The sequence below is a fragment of the Carassius gibelio genome, chromosome A15 (assembly GCF_023724105.1).
Source record: "Carassius gibelio isolate Cgi1373 ecotype wild population from Czech Republic chromosome A15, carGib1.2-hapl.c, whole genome shotgun sequence".
NCBI classification, from domain to species: Eukaryota; Metazoa; Chordata; class Actinopteri; order Cypriniformes; family Cyprinidae; genus Carassius; species Carassius gibelio.
The window spans coordinates 12,302,483-12,325,112 of record NC_068385.1 but is presented as its reverse complement, the minus strand read 5'-3'; the positions used below and the strand labels follow the sequence as shown (position 1 = coordinate 12,325,112).

The 22,630-nt window shown below is 35.3% G+C and overlaps 3 protein-coding genes and 1 pseudogene across 5 annotated transcripts; 2 read left to right on the top strand and 2 right to left on the bottom strand.

Moving 5' to 3' along the window:
• Positions 1–110: 110 nt before the first annotated feature.
• On the bottom strand, positions 111–3,844 carry LOC128028849 (ATP-binding cassette subfamily G member 4-like; annotated as a pseudogene).
• Positions 3,845–6,159: 2,315 nt separating this feature from the next.
• Positions 6,160–11,511, bottom strand: LOC128028557 (porphobilinogen deaminase-like). 2 transcript variants are annotated; one of them, XM_052615804.1, is made up of 14 exons: positions 11,407–11,511; positions 10,958–11,103; positions 10,815–10,868; positions 9,973–10,045; positions 9,790–9,839; positions 9,663–9,718; positions 9,424–9,501; positions 9,135–9,212; positions 8,719–8,794; positions 8,464–8,577; positions 8,315–8,353; positions 8,097–8,216; positions 7,274–7,414; positions 6,160–7,177 (listed from the first exon to the last, which is right to left on the bottom strand). In XM_052615804.1, the coding sequence occupies exons 2-14, from the start codon at positions 10,985–10,987 to the stop codon at positions 6,998–7,000; spliced, it is 1,089 nt and encodes a 362-aa protein (XP_052471764.1). In that variant the 5' UTR covers positions 10,988–11,103; positions 11,407–11,511; the 3' UTR covers positions 6,160–6,997. The 2 variants fall into 2 exon arrangements, with proteins under 2 accessions (XP_052471764.1, XP_052471765.1); XM_052615805.1 differs by lacking the exon at positions 11,407–11,511 and having other exon boundaries at positions 10,950–11,044.
• A 1,895-nt stretch (positions 11,512–13,406) lies between these two features.
• Positions 13,407–16,021, top strand: LOC128029517 (gastrula zinc finger protein XlCGF57.1). Its single transcript, XM_052617333.1, has 3 exons — positions 13,407–13,804; positions 14,039–14,123; positions 14,486–16,021. Exons 1-3 carry the CDS (start codon positions 13,682–13,684, stop codon positions 15,895–15,897), a joined length of 1,620 nt encoding a protein of 539 aa, XP_052473293.1. The 5' UTR covers positions 13,407–13,681; the 3' UTR covers positions 15,898–16,021.
• Positions 16,022–16,502: 481 nt separating this feature from the next.
• LOC128029516 (gastrula zinc finger protein XlCGF26.1-like) lies at positions 16,503–20,176 on the top strand. 2 transcript variants are annotated; one of them, XM_052617331.1, is made up of 5 exons: positions 16,503–16,967; positions 17,100–17,292; positions 17,410–17,483; positions 17,573–17,657; positions 18,614–20,176. In XM_052617331.1, the coding sequence occupies exons 1-5, from the start codon at positions 16,818–16,820 to the stop codon at positions 20,059–20,061; spliced, it is 1,950 nt and encodes a 649-aa protein (XP_052473291.1). In that variant the 5' UTR covers positions 16,503–16,817; the 3' UTR covers positions 20,062–20,176. The 2 variants fall into 2 exon arrangements, with proteins under 2 accessions (XP_052473291.1, XP_052473290.1); XM_052617330.1 differs by having other exon boundaries at positions 16,505–16,967; positions 17,407–17,483.
• Positions 20,177–22,630: the final 2,454 nt, after the last annotated feature.

Below are 22,630 nucleotides of genomic sequence, written 5' to 3'. Positions count from 1 at the left end.
TGGTGTATTCAGACTGCAAAATCATTCTGCATTTCACAATTTTATAGGCCCAATATTAATTTATTTTATACAATTTAACTTAATGGCTGTTTTACTTTGGACTGCACTGATCAAAATGACACACCTACAGTTTCCAGTTTCAAGTCCAACTAGTTCTATATATGGACCTGTGTTCCTAGAGGATGATGAATGCTTCAACCACAAAGGATTCTGGGTTATTTAAATAGTTCCTAGAAAGGTTCTTTGATAAAGCATACAGGAGGAGCTGCTTTAGTTTCTTTTGCACATCCTATTCTTCAGGTTTAGTTCAGTGAGTCAGAATTAGTCAATGTGAAAAGAAAAAAAAACTTTTTTCTGAAAGGCACTGCATGGTGGCTTCATTGTTATTTATTTTAAGGGGGAAATAGATTATAAAGCATTTTTTTATTGTTCTGTGTCCTCATATGAACCACTATGAATACTACACTCAATAAGATTGTTTTGCAGTTGCAACTGCACTTCTGATGACACTAAAAACACTAGGTACGTTTGGCAGTAAGACACGATTAAGCAATACACTGCTGATGTACATATTATGAAAATTTGTTGGTCCAAAAAATTATAGCTTTGTTTTCACACATACATTTTAGCACCAGGTAGAGACATTAAATCTCTAGGTAAAAATACAGAATAATCAGAAAATAAATAGACAATGACACCTGGTGAACTTAATCCCCCCCAAAAAAAACAGAGCATGAAAATTATCAACAAATATATCTGTCCTTCCCGAGCAGACAATGACACCTTTGGAAATGATAGTGTATACATTATAGTGTAACCTGAAAACAGGTCACAGGAGCTGTAGACCATTCAAGGCTACGAGGAAGAAAATCCCCAGTATGATGAATGTAATTCAGGTCTTTGGACCTTGCAAACCCTCCCTGGACATTTAAGCTCAGTTCTGTTCATCCCATAGATGGACAAAATCACCCCCTCAAAACCATACCTATCAGAAACACATTCAAACAAACATAAAACTGTGATATTTGCATAGTAAATGTATATATTAAGATATAAATAGAATACCGGACATAGGACACGTGAGAACTCCATTGTAGGTATTCTGGAATGGCATCAAAGTTCACGAAGAACCTCGAGAATAAAGGACTGGAATGGCTGTAACCGGACCAAATAAAGTGGACACCTGTGAAGAAATGTTTCAAGGCTGTCCTGACTAGATTTGATCTAATTATTGTTGTAAATGTTTTAGTCACAGTCTGGAGCTCTTCTAAGCAAGATAATAGCTGTAATATGTACCTGAAGGGATGTGGAGGCAGCACCAACTACAAGTCCAAGAGAATGGGCTACTAAAGCTGTACTGACTGACAAAGCCAAAAACAGCAAGTAGCGGCTTGCCTCTGGAGGCTGTTCAGTCACCAAATACTGCAGTACATGATGGGACAAAGGACCTGAGGAAGAGTGGACAAACCCATGACAATATCAAATATAGAAATTCTAGATGTCCTGTGTTTTCTTTGTCTTAGATCCACTATACTTAACTTTAGACACTATTCAAATATGCTTAGCTTATATCATGCATAAAATACAGTCGGTAAGGCTTAAGCAGGCAGGCGCCCACCTGAAATGGAATGTCAGCCATTGTCTTAGCCAGATAATAAGCCTTGAGGGTGTACCAGTAGTTTAGATGTTGCCTCAGAAACACAGCCATCTTTAATGCAACTGAAGCAAGACAGAAAATCTAGGAATCCAAAAAACACTTTCACTTCCTCTGAATGAATGTAAGACATGACTTTAGACCCAAATCTGTGTTACATGTGTTGATAGTAAAACTGTGAGTTCACTAACTTACAGGTAAAAACTGTAGGCATCAGCACTCCAATCATGAGAAAGGGCATTGAGAAAAAGATGAAACCAGTGTTGTTGAAAACTTTGCTGGTATCTTTGCCAATGTTGAGCCTATCAGCACCCATGTGACATTAGCCGCAGATGTGTCAAAACCTAGTGCAAAAAAACAAGATTTTTTTTTTTATATATATATATATACACACACATATATATATATATATATATATATATATATATATATATATATATATATATATATATATATATATATATATATATATATATATATATATATATATATTAGATCAATCAAAATTCAGCAAAAAATCTTTTTTGTCAGTTTCAGTGTTGGTATAGTTACTCTGATTTGTCTTCGTAAAGCACAAAACTGAAATGAGGAAAGTTTAGGACTGACTGAGATACCAGATATCAGCTAAAATGAAGAAACAGTGTACCTGGTCTCTGCATATTGTAATAAATGTGTCCTCGAAGAGAATGCAGAACTGAGTCAGAGAGCTTGTTGCAAAATATGGCTCTCAACATGCCCTGAATCTTGTAAAGCAAAATGAGTCATTAGAAAAATGAAATAAACATAACAGATTATGTTAAAGCATGTGCCATCTGCCCCAGACAGCGATCTCTATTTAAAGCATGTGTCAGTGACACTGCATGTTCTCTTATGCCAAGTACTGGCTTGTAATCATCTTTTATATAATCATGTCTTTGGCAATCGACTGTTATCAAAAGATCAAGAGGACGGTTACATCAGTTTTTTATTTTGAGCTGAAAGACATTTGAACACAGTGGATCAGTTGGTCTAGCAAACTTCCTGACCACAATTCATGCACGTAAACATTTCAGATGTTATCCACAGCATCGCTTACTTTGACACATTTTGCAGTGCATGCATGGGGTTACAGTGGTTTTGTCGATACAGTTGTGCTTTTGCTCCAAAGCACACATGCCTCCCTGAACAGTAACACTGAGTCCCCGTACTCTCCTGCCGCTACTTCAATAACTAAACACAAGACAGAGGGAAAATGCATAATGCATGATATATTGGTGCCAAATTGATTATTGGTTATTGATTTTTTTTTTATATATTAGTTGTTGTTTTGTGTATACAGACAGTTTTTTTTAATAATGTAAAATCTTATTAGAATTTAAAATATGTTCTATATTAATCTTAATATCAACTTTGAAAACATTTGCTGATTTTTTTTTTCAGGATCATTTGATAAATAGAAAATGTTTTCAAAAACAGCATTTATTAGAAAAAGAAATATTTTGCATTGAAGTAAAAGTTCTTTACTGTAACTTTTGATCAATTAAACCCATCCTTGATGAAAAACAGTATTAATTACTTTGAAAATAATTTACTGCCCCAATATATGAATATGTAAGTATAAGAAACTGAAATCAATGAAATCAAAACGCAACAAAAAATATACAGTATATTTTAATGCTACAAGCATCCAAATAATGCTGTTTTATTTGTGTCTAAATCTGATAACATTATTACCAGGTGGGCTCATCAAAAAACATGACTGGGGGGTTGTTTACAAGTTCAAGGGCAATAGCCAACCTCTTACACTGCCCCTCAGAGAGAGAGACACAGTACGAGTCTGGGCACACTCATGCAGTCCCAGGGCTGCCTTTCAGAATTTAGTTTTTCTTTTCTGCATGCCAATATAAACACACAGAAAGGAGGTGAAATTTCAGGGGGAAACACATTTGGGGTAAGTCTGAATGGGGTGATGAGCTTTACCTACCAGCTCTTTTTTCACCTCTGTGTCTTCATTGAGCTTCAAGTTGGCTGATACCTAAAACATTTCAGAAATCATTCAGTTCAGTGTGTTCCTTGATAGAAATGACATCTTTTTCTGCATGTGACTAAGTATTCAGAAGTTATTGTCATATGATATATAGCACCAAAGCAGCAGTAGGGGGCACTACATTACTTTTTGCCACACCATTCAAACTGCAGACTCACCATCATAGCTTATTGAACAGTCAAGTGTGGCAGCAATTTGGCCTCATATATGATGTAACAATACATTTTATTAAAGGTTATGAGGTCTCTGAGCTTTACATTTTTACCAGGATCTCTCCAGTCATTCCTGTTTCCCTGTAACACACAAGACAAAACTTTCAGCCTATTAGACCAAAAGCTCTGTTCTCACAAATCACAGGAAAGCCCTCTCCTTTACCCAGACATTATTCCCATGTCCACTAAATGTTTAGAAGTTGTTTACTGTCTTATCATCATTGCTGACACTTTTCCTTAGGCCACAATGGAAACATAAGGACAATGGAAAAATTGAAGTGCAAACTAAATTGATCACTTTTACATTGGCACTAATCATATTTGCAAGTATATTCAATTCTGTATCTGTTTATTTATAAGAGTAGTCTGCATAAATTCCAAACGCACAAGCATTAGTATGATGTCAACAGCCAAATTCGAAATTCAAAAATGCTGTTCTCCCCAGTCATGTCAGATGGGATCTCATTTAAACCTGTATTTTCAGCATCATTGCTCCAGTCTTCAGTGTCACATGATCCTTCAGAAATTATTCTAATATGATGATTTGGTGCTCAGTTTTTATTAGTTATTATTGGTCCTCAATTAATAATAATGCTTATTATTATTATCAATGTTTTAAAAAGTTTTTCCTTCTTAATAGTTTTGTAGAAACTGTGATATATATATTTTTGTCAGAATTCTTTAATAAATAGAAAGTTCAAAATAACAGCATTTATTTGAAATATGAACATTTTATGACATTATCAATGGCACTTTTGGTCAATATATTTAAGTTATTTATTTTAAATGTATTTATTTCAAGTTATTTTTGTTCTTCTTTTTAAATACATAATAATAAGAAAGGAATAAATAATGATAATGAAAGTTTCTTGAGCACAAAATCTGCATATTCAGTTCGATTAAAATCGTTGCAAAGCAACTTTACCAAAAATTATATCTAGTAGTAGCTTAGTGACTGTCAGTTTAGATGCAATGGCAGAAATGTACGGAAGAATCAATTAAAGATGTAATCAAACAGATGATGAACACTATCAACAGCAATTATCATATGATGCAATCAAACTGTATTTGAATATTAGAATTATTTCTGAAGGATCATGTGACATCTGAAGACTGGAGTAATGATGCTGAAAATGTTATCTTTGCATCACATGTAGAAATGACATTGCAAATATATTCAAACAGAAAACAGCAACTTGAAATTGTTTTTACTAGTTTAATTATTCCAAACGTTTGACTGGTAGAAAAAAATATCCAATTAAATAAATGAATCAGATCAGATCAGAACACTTTACTTCTCAACTGATTGTACGGAACATCCATATACAATGTTCTGTATAAAGATGTTTCAACATATAAGTACAGAACACCCTGATTTATGTGATAAACTACACTACAAATTATTACATCTAATATCACTGAGTCATCATATGGAACATCACTATATGGTCAAAATGGGAAATCTCCAATGGGAGTGTCCTCCTATACTTTCCTCTTTACACTGTCTGCTCATTCAGGAGAGGCTCTCTGTCAAACTGATTTAGAATTTGGAGCTCTTCTAAAAGGCTGGGATTTGGTTTCCTCAGAAAGACGTGAAATACTGCCATAATTGAAAGCAATAGAAAAATATTATAATTTTTTAAAGTATTAATTTTAAAAGTATTTTCATTGTAAAAAAAGTATCCTAATTACTGCATAAATATGACATAGTACCATGGAATTCTCTCAATATAAAAAAGAAACAATAATATAGAACAAAAATATATTATATATATTTCACTGAAAAAAAAAAAAACATTTACATTTCAGGTGTCCGGTCACTTTTGTCCTCAAACAACATCGAGTGCGACCCCCAAATGATTACATTAATAAACCTGCTCACAATACTCAATAAACCTGCCCTACCTGCTAATGCAATAATGATTTACTTCTTTAATTATTATTCCCAATACCATCACATGTAAGGTCTTGAGTAAAGCTTGTTTAAAACAAAACTTAGTGACACATAGTGGTATCTTACTGTGTAGGGCAATCTGCATAAAAAGAGGAAAAAAGTAAAAACCACGAGTGCACCTATACTGCTTGACTTATATGGGATTGGAAAATACAGTACATTAACCAAATAACTCTGCTCTTAAAACCTCCAAACCTACGAAATGTGCGGTTTTATGTAAATGTAAATGCCTTATTTCAAAGTGATGACAAACAATATGCTAAGCATTCAAAGTTTATACCCCTGTATCTGAAATGGCAATAAAACTCAACTAAAACGAAGAACTGAAAGTATTTTATAGAATTCAATCATTTCATCACATTCGAAGAATCTTGCATATGCTCACACGGATTCAACATGGTATGAGTTAAACTATGGCTGTAAACCAACCAACCAAAAAAGAAATAAATAAAACTGTGTTTCAGAATACTACAACAGAATACTTTGATCATGTTTTATCATACAAATGCAGGCAAAGAGGATGCTAAAATACATTTAGCCAAATAAATAAAGCAAGGACAATGAATTTGAGTGGAGTGAATGAAAAGGCTCAGGCCTTGCCTCCAGACTCCATACAAATGACATCTGCATCAGACTAGAGCTAATACACAAAGATATTTGCAGAGGTGATATTTTACATTTCCAGGCACTGATGTTACATTCGATTTAAAAGATTCAATGATAACATTTAACAAATGCACAAAATATATCAGTGGCAAATGTCTGAGATGAAATGAAAAACATTGTACTAACAAACCCTCCATCTACGAAAAAAAAAAAAAAACTCAGCTGACTCTATCACACAAAACGTTTTGTAATGGTTCACAGATTATGTTGTACACATTCACGTGTACATATAACCAGAGTCAGTGAAGGTAAAATGTAGATGATACTTCAAGCAGCTCCAGAAAATATGCATCCTGGGATCATTTACTGCAAGTCTGTTTTAAGTAGCAGCTGCAAATTGACATTCATTAAACTCCAGTAAATAAAAAGAAAAGTTTTCTTTGAAAAATAATAACACACAAAATATAAAGGCCATAGAATGACACGATAACACTTCTTATAAAAATACTTCTGGAAGGGGTGGTTGGTCTTCAGCTATGATATAGCTATCGCGCATCATTAAGCTGTCTGGCTACAGTCAGTATCTCTTTGGCCCCTTTGCCGAGCAGCAGATTCCCGAGGTCCACTCCTAACTTCACTGCGGCGTCCTGAGGTGCCTCTGACACCTTTAATGCAGTGATGCCCACACGCTGGACCTTCTCATCAACCTTCTCCTGTTCCTCAGCCTGGGAATAATGAAGTTACAGAATCTCAAGTGTCAAATTCAAACGAAGGATTCCGAATATTGGATATTTGTATCTATATTGTAGCGGATTAACAACCTGACTGTCAGAGCTGATGCTTGTCTGCATGGTCTCCTTCAGACTGTCTGAACCATCGAGACTGTACACCGCTCCAGTCAGGTAGAGCTGTGAATTCTTAACTTCAGTGTAAACAGCAACTGGAACACTGCATCCCCCTTCCTGTTAAAAACAAATCTAGTTTAATAAAACAGATACAGCAATGTTCTTAGAAATGCATTCTTTGCATTCAGGTTGGATTTAAAAAAGGTTTGCCAGAGAATGTTATTTTCAATGTCTCAGAAATTGTCATATGTGGTGTAAACAAGTAAATTGTAATTAATTTTCATTTTCACTTTAAATTATTATTAGATATTTACACTGCAGTTTGAAAGTTTGGGTTCAGTAAGATGTATCACATATTCCATAAAAATATTTAGCAGCACAACTGTTTTCAACATCGATAATAAGATAATAAGAAATGTTTCTTGAGCACCAAATCAGCATATAATAATGATTTTTGAAGGATCATGTGACACTGAAGACTGGAGTAATGATGCTGAAAATTTAGCTTTGCCATCACAGCAATACACTACATTAAAAAAAAAAAAAAAAAAATGTAAAATTTTTTAAATTGCAATAATATTTCATAATATTACTGTTTTAACTGTATTTTTTTTTATCAAACAAATGTAGCCTTGTTTAGCATAAGATAATTTCTTTCAAAAATGTTACGAACACCAAACTTTGAAACCACAGTGTATTTATGTAATATTAATGAATTCAAATATTAAAACAAAAATGGCATCATGTCATTGATCCAGAAACAGGTGTGAGGGGTGTTACAGTGCAGCAGGATGTCTACCAGGTGTTTGAGGAAGGCTCTCTCCGCCATGCATCTCAACACAGTGTCGGAGTCATTTAATACTGACACCATTTCCAGGATGTCCTGGTCTCGAGCTCTCACTTCGATTGCCAGAGCACCCTTTAACAAGACAGTAAGAGCAGCATGTAAGGTTCAATGTGATGGCACTCACTGCTGAGTAGGAGATCTGGACGAAAGCAACAGTGAATGTTACCCACCTGTCCAACTGCATACATGCAGACATCAGGCCCAAGGATCTGAAGCAAGATGATAACAACAGACGTCAATGTTATCGATTAAATGATGCAATAATCTTTAGTTTTGCATTTTATTTTTATTTTAGGTTCACTGAAGCAGGACGGGGCACCTGGCTGATGCGATTCTCCCAGCCCATTCTCCGAAGACCAGCTGCTGCTAAAATGATGGCTGAAAAGTCATCCTTTTCATCCAGCTTCTTTAGACGAGTGTTGAGATTACCTCTCTGAAACACAACTGTTAAGATATAACCTCAAAACATCAAGTCCTTGTTAATACACTGAAATTATAATTGACTTGGTATCTGTATCTACATAAGAATAACAAGAAAAGTACAAAAAAAAAACTGCACTGCACTGAAAGATACAATGTCTTTAAACTCCAGATTTGGAAATCTTTTCTTTAGTTGGGCGGCCCGGCGAAGAGAACTGGTACCTACAACACTTCAAATATAAAATATATTATTTGTTTTCCAAGAAAACACATATCCTGCAAATATTTATTTGACAAAAATTCTAAAATATATCACTACCATCAAAAATGAAAGTTGAAAGTTGAAAGTTTTTTGAAGATGTCTTTTATGCTTACCCAAAATGCTTTTATTAGAACAAAAATACAGCAAACACAGTAATACTGTGAAATATAAGAATACATTTTACATACAAATGTAATTTATTTCTGTGATGCAACACTGAATTTTCCAGCATCATAACTCCAGTCTTCAGTGTCACATGATCAACACTGATTGTTTGATGAGTTCTTTGTACTGGCCTCCAATTTTACCTCTTGTTGGCTAGAGACTCTAGACATTGGCCTTTATGTTTGGGGTGCAGGACAACAGCATCATGAGGGTTTTCTCGCCTTTGAAGAGAAGGAAGTGTCAATCATAATGTTATAAGTGATTTGCAATGAGCAATACACTATATCATTTTTTTCCCCATACACTTTAATAATTATTTATGAACATTTAGGTTGAAGTTAATCTGTAACATGATATGTCAGCTTTCTACTTTTAAGATAAAAGACTCTTCAGCTGTGGAGGAACACGGAGACCCTACTGTGATTCACTTACTTCAGCACAGATCCTATAGTGAAGCCTTCAGGAAGAACAGTTGGCAAGTCTTTCAAAGAGTGCACCAACAGATCTACCCTATGGAGACACAAATATTACAACAGCATTATTCAGACTGAAACATAAGCACCAGTGCAGCAGTAAAAATCTCTGCAACATCAAATGCACCAAAAGACCAATAAACAAATCTAATCGCAGTTCGAAATATACATGAATGATATAAAGAAGGAATGACTCACTCATTTTTCTCCAAAGCATTTTCCAGTTCTTTTGTGAAGAGACTCTTTTCACCAATCTGTTAACATGTACAAAACTAATGAATTATTACATCAATATAATTTTTATTATTTATGGATTTGGACTCACTTTGAATAAAGCTGTGTCAAGAATTTTATCTCCTGTTGTTGACATAGCCACTGAAACAAAATCAAAAGATTGAAGTGGAATTTAATTTAAGGAGAGTGAATATTAACTACATCATACTTGCTAAAAAAAAATCCATTACAAATAAACAGCAACTGTTTCGCATATTCGACAATGATCTCTTACCTATTTCAAAATGAACATCAGGGTAGAACTCCTTGAGTTTCTCTACAACACTGTCTGTCTGAATCCGAGCCAGCTGAAAAAAATGGGAGAAAGGTAACTAAAGGTTCAACAATATTTCATTTCCCACAAAATATGATGGTTCTTTAAGGCTGATCTTCTTGTTGAGGGTTGTAACTGGTTTCTTTCCTAAAACTAATCAATCTTGTACGCACCCTAACAAAGACAGAAATCTTATCAAAGCCATCACCGCTGCTGACACACCCAATCAAACTTACATTTGACTATATGACTCTAGAACTACTAAGTTATGCTAAGTGACAATGTTTTCCATTATATATTTAGTTATAGAATGGAAAGTAAAAAATTATTTTAGAAAATGTGAGCGGATGAGAGGCACTTCAAACACATGGATTCCAATGACAAGCAGTCATAAAAACTGTGAAAATGGTTAGATATATTAGCAATATTTTAGATGATCTAATTTGTATGTAAACTACAGTTTAAAAGTTTGGGATCAGTGATCATTTTTAAAGAATTAATACTTTAATTAAGCATGGATGTGTGAAATTAATCGAAAGTACCAGTTAAGACATTTATAATAATTCAAAAGATTTCTATCTTTCTATAAGTGATTTTTTTCTTCCTTTTGAATGTGATACAATTTTCATGAAAAAAATACAAATAAATAAAAACATTGAGCGGCACTAATAAGAAATATTTATTGAGTACCAGCATATTAGAATGAAATTCAGCTTTGCAGTCACAGGAAGAAACTTTAATTATATTCAAATAGATAGATTATTAATAGACCATGCACACTGAATGTGCATGTGATATATTACCTGGCTTTTTCTGGTGCCAACACGGATCACCCTGCTGACTTTGCCATCAGCATCCTGTAAAAGAAGACAATATTTTTTCAGGCAAAGGTCAGTACCAACATAAATAACACAGATTAATATGTTAAATTGGATTACATTCTGACCCTAATGTATTTATAAGGTCCATCTGCCATAGCTGTAGTGAAGTTAACTGTCTTCAGTCTTCAGAGGAACAGAAAGCAATGACTGATGAGGAGGCACTACGCCCCAGTGTGCTGGCTTCAGTAGATAAGACAATAATGCCTGTTCACTGCGTCCGTTACACACGAGGGAGGAGTAAAGAACACCATTCACATAGAGACATTTTATATGCGAGAATATTACACTACAACTTCTTGGGTGAAGATGATTCAGATGTAACCTCCTATTAACCACTAAACTTAATTATGTCATAATCGCATAACTAACGCAGCTGCACTGTAAAGTTTACGAGTGTGGGCGAAATACATTGAATGTAAAATAAATACTGTTAAATTAGAGTTAGATTTGGTTTTGATTTCTCTTAAAATTACTTTTTATTCCGATTTTGAGTAGTGAATGAATGAAAACATACCTGTAACGTTAGTAGGTTTGTCTTTTCCGACATTTTGTAAGATTATCTTAGATATTTAATACTGAAAATACTGAAGTGGGATAAATGTCATTCACAACAGTTAGGTTGAGTATACTTTCCATAAAGTCCGAATTTCAAAACAAAAGTCACTTTGACAAAAAAAAAAAAAAATCGCAGACCACAAATACATTTACAGCAATCGAGTGAACACGAGTATGAATTATTTTACAAACAAACAATGTCTGTAATGACGCTGTTGAATGAAACAGTTCGAGACGAGGTTCATAAAGTTTTTGACTGTGAATGTCTATTCCTCACTGACATTAGTTGTGACAGAGGTGCGATATTGGACATAAATGAGAATCGACGCAGACTGGTGCCTTTATTTTTATTCTGCATTTATTTATTTTGCATGTTATTTACTTATCAGCAAGGGATTGATGTCATTTGTGATCTGTCAGACAGCCTGTTTCTGAAGTTTTTCCTATGTGTAGTCTTTTATTTTAAGGTTAGGTCACATTTTATATGATTAAGACTTGTGTTTAACACTGTAATAAGTAAAGCTTGTGATGGAGACCTTTACCAAGGTGGCTGTTAAAAAAAATATGCAAAGTCTTCAGTCATTGCTTTGCACTTAAAAGTACAGGTTGTAGGACCTGCCACTAGAGGGCGCACAACCAAAACAATAACAATCGCGTGGTTTGATGACGCTAAGAAGGAGCATGGAATGATGGAATTTGTTGTCTCCTACCCAACCGCTGACAGCCATCAATCAGACAATATGAAAACGATTACCACTTGTTCAACAAATATATTGGATGAAAATCAGGAGGCTTGTGACTGTCCCATTAACTGCCAAGTAAATTACAGTCACGGTCCAAAAAAATCTGAAAGACATCATCAGAATACTGCGTCTGCCATCAGTAACATGATAACCGTAACATTATAAAGCAATGAGAATACTTTTTGTATGCAAAGAAAACAAAAATAACAACTTTACTCAACAGTTCATCTTTTCTGTGTCTCTCCGCAACACAAGAGCAACATTTTGGAGAATATGAGCTGAACGCAAGCAGCTTACACTCTTCTGTGTCAGTTGCGATGCACGGGTGCGCTGTTTTAATTCAAATCAAAGCGTAAAAAATGTAGAAAACGTATCCTTGTGTCAACACAAAATATTTAACATATACAAAAAGTATTGTCATCACTTCATATACGGTTGAACCACTGATGGCAGATGGACTATTCTGACGACATCTTTCATACTGTTCTGGACCAGTTAATGGGACAGTCACAAGCCTCCCGGTTTTCATCAAAAATATCTTAAATGTGTTCAGAAGATGAACGTAGCTTTATGGGTTTGGAACGACATGGGGGTGGAGTAACCCTTTAAGCCAATTATTATTATGTAAAATCATTAATTATACCATGAGAATTTCTCATTGCAGTGTACTCTGTGTCTCTGTGTTTTATTTGTAACAGATTTCTTAACTATTACTGTGAATAAGAACAAAAAGTAAAGAGCAGAAAAATAGTTTTAAACAGTTAAATGCTCAAATTGTAAAAAATAAAATAAATAAATAAATAATAATAATAATCTAAATGTTTGACTTTTCCTGTGCAGATTGATAGAGAAATTATTATGTATGCATAAATTCTCCAGCGTTTTGTCGTTTACCTTATTGACAATTTTTTTGAAAATCTGTTTTTTTTTTTACCTAAAAACAGTCAATAGGAATTTCAAAAGATTTGCAATTCAAAGCTGATTTTGCATAACACAAAAACAATAAACAAGCTCATTTAACAAATTAACCAGAAAGGGATCTGACTATTATAAAAAAAAAAAAATAAAACACTATAGTATCATAAATAATACGTCTTATTTAAATGGTTTGCCTGTTTCTACAAAGAACATTTTTATTTAGGTTTAGTTAAAAAGGATTTATGGTCAATGGCGCATCTTCGCATACTTTTATTTTGAAATGGTTATGAACTACAGAGGAAGTGTTTAGCACAGAGTGCAACTTTTCCAAGGAGTTTGCACTCCCGATGGATAATTACAATATACTGACCTGCTTCATATTGAGAATTTGTTTTTCACCATCTGTTAGGATTGTTACGATAATTTGATTGCATTTATTAATACTGGATTTACAGTTTTATAGGCTTTAGACTGCCAATGCAGAACATTTTCTTCTAAATCTTCCTGCAATATTATTTTGAAACCGCTTTCAGACTATTTCTCATTTGTGCACTGCTCGTAGCTGTGAAGAATATGTCTAAGTATGAGCTTTTTCAGAGTCAAACTGCTCTGTTGATCTTATTAATGCAGGACACACCAAAGCCATGCAGTTCTGCTGAACCTCATCTCAACATGACACATAACAACCCTCAGGTGGTAAGAATTTTTGTTATTGAAATTTATTTTGTAACTTGAATGTTTGCAGGTGAGTAGCTTGTATCTATGCTCTCTCATCAATCATTTTAAAATATTAAATATATAAGTACAAAATCTAAATGACCATACATTATGAAGTGCTGGTATGGTATATAATATTTATTTAAAACTTCTAGCACTATTTGTTTGTGTAGGGTTTACACGTAAAACATTTCCACGTGATGTGAATTGTAGGCTGCACAGGAGAGTCATGCAAGCAGATGTCTTTTAGTAGAGGACAGAGCAGAAGACAACATTCAGACTTTTGTCATGGGTGATGGTAAGGTAAAGTTCTTATACTAGCTGTTTTATTTACATTAGCTTATGAATAGTACAGCTGCTGTTTGTTGTACGTAGTAAGACCTCATTTTTGCTAAGATTTTTTATTTTAGCTTATGTCTTTCTTATAACTCAACTCATGCATTTAGATTTCTTAAACGGACTTCAAATTTTTTGTATATCTTTAAAAACATATTGATGATGCATGATTCTGTACGCACTAACGTTTTGGAAAAATCATGCTAAAGTATGAGTATCAAATATGACACAACAGGCTTTTGAAGAATGCTTATATGTCATGAGAAATCTTTAATAGCTCATATGATCAACACATTTTTTATTATTGTGTTGTTTTCCCATCAGATGAAGACAGGGGCTGTTCTGAAGATCAGGAAGGTGTGTTGCAGAAATCAGCCGAGCGACCTGAAAAGCCACAAGAGAACGAGTGTTTTGACTGCGAGCAGTGCGGAAAGGCCTTTCCAAAGATGTTCTCTCTTCTTCGACATAAACGTGTGCATTCGCGCATAAAGCAGCACTGTTGTGAAAAATGTGGGAAGAAGTTCTCGCAATTAAGAGCGCTAGAAACTCATCTCCGCAAGCATACGCAGAAGTTCGAGAAGAAGAAATTTCCCTGCGCTACTTGTGGAAAGAGCTACAAAGATCTTGCAGCGCATGAACGGGTTCATGCGGACGTCAGACCGTTTACCTGTGATATATGCGGACAGGGATTCACAGTCAAAGGAAGCTTATATATGCACCAGAGAGTGCACACGGGCGAAAGACCATACACATGTGACACCTGTGGGAAAAGTTTCTCTCTAATAGGCACCCTAAACTGCCACAAGAAGTTTCATTCAGATGACAGGCCGATAAAATGCAGCCACTGCAATAAGAGCTTCAAGTGCAAGAGTCATTTGAGGCGCCACCTTCCTGTGCACACCGGTGAGAGACGATATGCATGTAAAATCTGTGGGAAAACATTTGCGCATCATGAAGCTATGACACGCCACATCCTCATTCACACGGGCGAAAAGCCGTACATCTGTGAAGTGTGTGGTAAAAGATTTCGCCAGAGAAGCAATTTAAAAATCCATATGCGGGTGCACGGAGAAACACAATTTAAGTGTGAAGTGTGTGGGAAAACATTCCAACATGATTTTTTGCTACAGAACCATATTTTATCACATAATCATACTGGAAATTCAGTAGAAGAGCAGTTTCCGAATTCCAAGTCTGTTTTAAAAACTCAACTACAGATACATTCAGACAAAAGCAAACCTTTTACATGCAAATTGTGCGAGAAGAGCTACAGCAACATATATAATCTTCGCATACATGAGAAGCTGCACTCAGGCGAGACCCCATTCAAGTGTGAGGTCTGCGGTAAGGCCTATGCTCTCAGAAAGTCCTTTAAATCACATATGCTGTGCCATTCAGGAGACAGACCTTATAAATGCATTGCATGCAGGAAAGCATTCAAGTGGTCTGGCTCTCTGAAAATGCATATGAAGACTCATACTGATGAAAAAACGCACAAATGTGAGACGTGTGGAAAGAGCTTTCGCTTGTATGGAAATTTAAAGCGACACAAGCGTGCCCATGCTGGAGAGAAGCCATTCAGCTGTAAGGTCTGTGGGGAAGGGTTCCCAGAACTCGACCTTGTCAAAACACATATGCAAACCCATCCTGGAGTGAAACCCTACACATGCCAGAAGTGTGGGAAGAATTATGTATATCTTAGACATTACAATGGTCACAAATGCAAACCTGTATGAAAAAGATGCCGTGGTAGGAACTTTGTTGTTACAACTGCAGGACTCTTTTCATATTGTAATATTTCCTACCCAAATGTTTGGGTAACATCATGAAGACATTTAAATAAAACATTAGGCTGAATAAGCTGTTGTTATTTTTAATGTTGTATAATATGTACCTATATCAAAAACAAAGTGATTAATATAATCATTGGCATGATTATTGGAAACTTGGAAATATGAGGGGAAAAAATTGTTTTTAGGTAAACTGCTCTTGCATAGAGCTTGTGGATAAATGTTTCATATTTTCAATGAATATTCAAACTAGTTTACAAAATGATCTGAATGATTCATTAGCGAATTTATATGATATAAAACATATATTTTTAAAAGTGTTTTTAAACATCCTTATCCAGTCATCAGAAATTCCAGAAAAACTTGTAAAAGGCGTTCAGGACTTTTTGTTATCAAGAATGGTATCTGAATTATCTCAAATAAACTCACAACACTTCATTAAACCACAGCATGCAAATAATAAGAGAAACGTAGGAAATGTATTATCCCTTTGAAATTAGTGAGCTTTCAACGACTTTTATTTTGAAACTCTGTTTCGGAAGTATATTTGTTCTAGTCACAGGTCTATAATGGGTCTTACCAAATCCATTGTAAGATCAAATTGATCCAAAGCTGATCTAATACCCTCAACAATGTACCACTGAATTTTAAACCCCTTACGTTGTTTTTGTTAGTCATAACATAAGCATCTTAATGGAGAATGCCGAGCATGAAGAGACTTTTATTTTAAAGTAAATCAAAGTGGAAGTACTTGCTGCTTAATTCAACTTGGTAGTGAGTTGTTTATTTTCTTCTCAATCTGGCAGTACCAACTGTCAAACACGGACTGAGTTGATTTTGTTGCAGTTCTCTTAACTGTGGTCATTATGGTCCGGTTTGAGCTTTTTCAGAGTCAAACCACTCTGATCATGTCGGTTCTGACGGACTCTGCGAATCTCGAGATCCGAAAGACTTTTACATACAGCTCCGATGAATCCAGTCTCACTATCAGACCAAACAATACACAGATCCAGATGGTAAGAAACTCTCTTATTGATTCATTTTAACATGGATTGTTGTAATATGTTAAAAAGAACCCTCAATTTTACAGCCCGGTTGATTATGTTTCATTCTTATAGTGTTATTTTTGTTCTTTTTTTTCAATGCAGCTTAATTCCATAATGGAGAGGTTTGCCAAAGAAGCAGTGCAGAAGATTTGCAGCCTTTTCAGATACTGTTCATCCAATGCAGCAGCTCCAGCACAGCTGTGTCTGAGGGGTCGAGACGACCCGAGGAAGACTTCATCTCAGTTGGGACATGATCTCAGTGGAGCCACATACATCCATAACCAAGAGTCTCAGGGTACTTGATATAGATGTCAATATCAGGCCAGAAGAGTTGCTAGTCTGAAGACTTCCTCTAGCACATTCCGTCCTTTATCTTGGTGGTGATTTTTGTTTTGTGCTCCTCTCGCAGTAGATTCTGTATCTCTCTCTTTGAGTCCTCTGAAGGAGCCAGAAACAACATCTCACCAGAAACCTTCAAGCAGCGAGGTGAGTAATTATACAATGGTGATTTAAAGAGGAATTTCTCTTAAATATATAACTTACAGTGTGATAAATGTTGGTTGAAACTCTTATAGCCTGCTCAGGAAAGTAATGTAAGCAAATGTCTTATGATGGAGGACAGAGGAGAGGAAACCATCCAGACGATTTTCATCAATGACAGTAAGAGATCCAAACTGAGTTCGAAATTTCTTGCTCATTTTCCACCCTTGCATGTGTTAATTTACATGTCAGTGTTGATATTGTTAATTGATAATTGAAATAAAGCTGAAATAAAATGTAAATAATAGAAAAAAAAAATTAATGGCACCTAACTGGAATAAAAAAAGTTTAACCCTTTACTGTCATCTGTCCCCTCTGTGGGACACCTAAGGTTACTTCACTATTTTACAATTAAATCCTAATCTAATCATGACAAACTATATATCGTTGGAAAGGTCTAAGACTTTATACATATTTGACCACTTTTTTTGTTAGAAAAGTATGTAGGAAAAGTAATAGATTAATTTATGAAACGAGTGCACCTAAACAAATCTACATCTTAACAGGAGATCTGACCTTTGTCAAAGAAAGTCTTCTTTTTTTTATCACGCTTTAGAAATCATAAGAAATTATATATCAACTGAAAACCATTTTAGAATCAGATATTGCATTGTCATGGAAATGATACTTCGAAATCATGTTACAAAATGTTTTTGTTCATGAATTCATCTATGTTAAAAAATGTTAAGGGGTTAAGTATTAAAATGACTAAAACGTAAATAAATTTGAAAGCTAAATAAAAATAACAAGCACATAAAATGAATCAAACAAAAAATATATAATATTATTAATATATATACTGTATATAAATGAATGTATAAAATTTATATTAATATAACGTTGATATGCATAATAGTTTTTAAATGTTTAAATGCTAAAGTTTTTAAATTTGAATTTTAATCATCTTTAATAGTTCTTTAAAGGGGGCTTAACACACACAGTTTCGCCAGGCTCATTTTAATCTTGAGTACCTATAGATAAATTATTTCCAGTTTACTAATCTGTGAATATATGAATAGACTATGATTAATGTTGACTGACCCTGATGACCATGTTGTTTTTTATTTCACCTGCAGCTGATGACAGGGATTGGTCTGAAGATCAGGAAAATGTGTTGCAGACAACCAATCAACCTAAAGCTCCACAAGTGAACGAGTCTTTTGAATGCGAGCAGTGCGGAAAGGCCTTTCCAAAGATGTTTTCTCTGGTTCAGCACAAACGTGTGCATTCAATCGTGAGGCCTCACACTTGTGAAAAATGCGGGAAGAAATTCACACTGCTGAGAGCGCTAGAGACCCACCTTCGCAAACACTCGCAGAAGTTCGAGAAGAAGAAATTCCCCTGCGCTACTTGCGGAAAGAGCTTCAGAGATCTTGCAGCGCACGAACTAGTCCACGCCGACGTCAAACCATTTACCTGTGAAACATGCGGACAGGGATTCACAATCAAAAGAAGCTTATACATGCACCAGAGGGTGCACACGGGCGAAAAACCATACAGATGCGACACCTGCGGAAAGTGTTTCTCCCTGATTGGCACGTTGAACTACCACAAGAGAATTCATTCAAATGACAGGCCGATAAAATGCAGCCACTGCAATAAGAGCTTCAAATACCATAAACTTCTGAAGCTCCACCTCCGCGTGCACACGGGCGAGAGGCCGCACACCTGCGACATCTGTGGGAAAAGTTTTGCACTTTCCGGTACTCTAAAACGCCACATCCTCATTCACACCGGTGACAAACCCTACGTCTGTGAGGTGTGCGGCAGAAGATTCAACCAGAGAAGCACTCTGAAAGGCCACATGCGAGTTCACGGAGAAAAGCGATTTATGTGTGAAATGTGCGGGAAAACATTCCAGTATAATTACGTCCTGAGGAACCACATTCTAACACATGATCAGATTGGAAATCCAGGAGATAAGAGCAACGCTCAGCGCTGCGACGTCTGTGGGAAGTTCCTGAGCTCTGCCTACGCATTAAAAGCTCACTTGCAGTTGCATTCGGACAACAGCAAGCCTCATACGTGCACGTTATGCGAAAGAAGGTACAGTAGTGTACATTCACTCCGGATGCATGAGCAGCTTCACACGGGAGAGAAACCGTTCAAGTGCGAGATCTGTGGGAAGGACTTTTCTCTAAGGGCTTCGTATAAAACCCATATGTTCCTGCATTCTGGAGAAAGACCTCACAAATGCGTTTTGTGTGGGAAAAGATTCAAGCTGTCGAGCTCTCTGAAGATGCATATACGCACTCATACCGGTGAAAAACCTCATAAGTGTGAAACCTGTGGGAAGGCGTTTCATTTGTCGGCCAATTTGAAGAGACACAGGCTCGTGCACACCGGGGAAAAGCCGTTTACCTGTGACATTTGTTTGAAGAGTTTCACACAGCCCAACAATTTGAAGGCACACATGCACATTCACACTGGCAAAAAGCCGTACACGTGCACTAAGTGCTGGAAAAGTTTTGCCTATCATAGAAACTGCAAAGTTCACAAATGTGCTCCACTTACAGACTGCTGAACTGGTAATGCTTGGAGTTCATGTAAGATTGTAAATAATTTTATGAAAGTTGAAATGAACATGAAATGCTTGACTGTATTTATTTATAAAAATAAATAAAATGTTTTCCTTGTAATTTTGGAAGGAAATCGTTTCTGTGAATGTGTTCTTCAAGTTAAGGACATAAAACTAAAAGCCACTGTTTAAATTAAATCAAATAAACATTATACCAGTGGCTGGACTTAATGCTACATGAGTCTACTTATAATTTTTCAGGTCCTAAAATATATCAATATCCAACCAAAAATACTGATTTTATATTTTAATTGAATATTGTGATTTGTGCAAATTGCCGCTATCACCAACAACATGAGGGCATTTTACTGCTTCTGCTGTCATAAAAAGTAAAAAAATGCAGTAAATATTTAATATTCAGTGAAAAATTCTTCATTTTGTCAACTTAAAACCTCAGAGGTCACAATAAATATGCATGTAAATATATTAATTTAAAATATAAAATGTATGTAGTTGGATCATTTATTTATAGAATTGTTTGTAAATTATTTATTTTAAAATTAAATATATTTGTATAATATTTCTAGGGTTTTGTCATGTTATGTACAGTGGCAACAGCTGAGCCGCATATAAACTCTATATGTGTTCTTGTGGTAGAGCATTGGGTTAGCAGCGCAAAAGGCTGTGGGTTCGATTCCCAGGGAACACATGTTAGGTAAAAAATGTTAGCCTGAATGCACTGTAAGCGACTTTTAGATACAAGCGTCTGCTAAATGCATAAATCTATTTAATTTATGTATTTATATAAACTCCAGTCCAGTGAGGGGCAGCATTAAGCACAGGTGCTTCACTACTCAATACAAGAGAACATTGCAGTGGCTTTATTGAAATTATCATGATATCAGTCACAAAAACAGCAACAGGAGAATAATATTGCTGCTGGAGTCTTGAGTTTGTCTCTGTTCTGGAGACACTCGTTAAGGCAACGGTTAATGAAAGGACGAAAGTCATGGAATTTTCAAACAAACCTCCACAAATTAAAGAAGACAAGTCAGTAACCCTGGACTTTATACTAAGTATGAAAAATGCACGAAATGGCCGTGTTTCTTGTTTGCTGCATTTGTTTTTAAAGAATAGTCCACAACCTTAAGACCTTAATTGAAATAGAATTAAATGTGTTTAGTGAATAATCAAATACAAGTATCTCTGAGGCATATTCTACATCATTTGTCTATGGTTCTAGTTAGTTACATGGTCTGTAACAGTACTGTGTTGAATTGACCCCAATTTGTTTTGAATTTACTTTCTTAAAATATTAGTATAGCCAATAATGTTACTAATACTGAGTTGGTCCCATAAACAGTGAAAACATTATTGGTATTGGACATTCTGACTTTCTCTACATTCATTTTCAAGTAACTTTGTTATAACTTTTAATGACAACACTAACTAGTAAAATATCATTTATTTGTAGATGTTTTGAGGCATTTCCTCATCTTTTACCTTTCCTGAATGGACTATTCATCTTCTAGTAAAGTCAGCCTCAACATAAGTATGATAACTTTAAAACCTGATTATAGTGATTAAATTATGGAAAAGGGTAGGCTAAAAATCTACATGCATGATGTCCAAAACATTTGTCAAATGTACGCAAGTTAGTTGCTACAACTTAATCCAGGAATTTTTATTCATAAATTTGAATTAATATCTTTTTTGTCAGTTTCTACTCATTCTTAGAACATTTTATTGACAAGCTAGGCCCTGAAGCCGGATGGCATGTGTTCCTAGTTTTTCAAATTGATGTTCTCCGTTTCGGGGTGGGGAACTGACATTCATGGTAATGAGGAGAGGAGATATGCTCTTTTGAATATGTGGGTTTGCTATCACAGTGGTAGTTTGCTTGGGCGTGCATTGAATGAGAAGGATGGGCCCAGTTTGCATGGAGCTTCCATCGCTCTGTGTTAAGTGAGGGGATGGAGAGTGACTGTGAGCTTTCTTTGAGAGAGTTCTGGTCTCGGCGAGAACTGAGCCTCTCTTCTTCCCACTTTGCATTTGGATCAGGACAGAATATTCAATAAAACAGCATTTATTTGAAATATAAAAATTTTGTAACATTATAAGCTAAATAACTTTACTGTAACTTTTTAATCAATGTAATGTCCTTGCTAAATAAAAGCATTATTTTCTTTCCAAACAAATCTTACTTGCCCAAACATGTGAATGCTATTAGATTAGATTAAATTATATTAGATGTGATTAATGACATTTCTATGTAGTAATGTTCGTATACAGTCTTTTTAATTCAGCAAAGCATAAGATCCGTCATCATTCACTGACAAAATATTATATCACGCAGGTACAACGCGAATCACGTTCCCAGAACCAGGATGCACTAACGCACAGTGACCAGCTGGGGGAGTGGTACACATTTATTTTGGCAGGATGCACTTGCGTACAGTGACCAGTTGGAGGAGTGGTACACATTTATTTTGGCATCTCTGTCTGTCTGTCGATGGGTCTTGCTACATGAATGAATGAAGAGTCAGTGTTTAGGACCATGGGGGGAAGGGTTTGT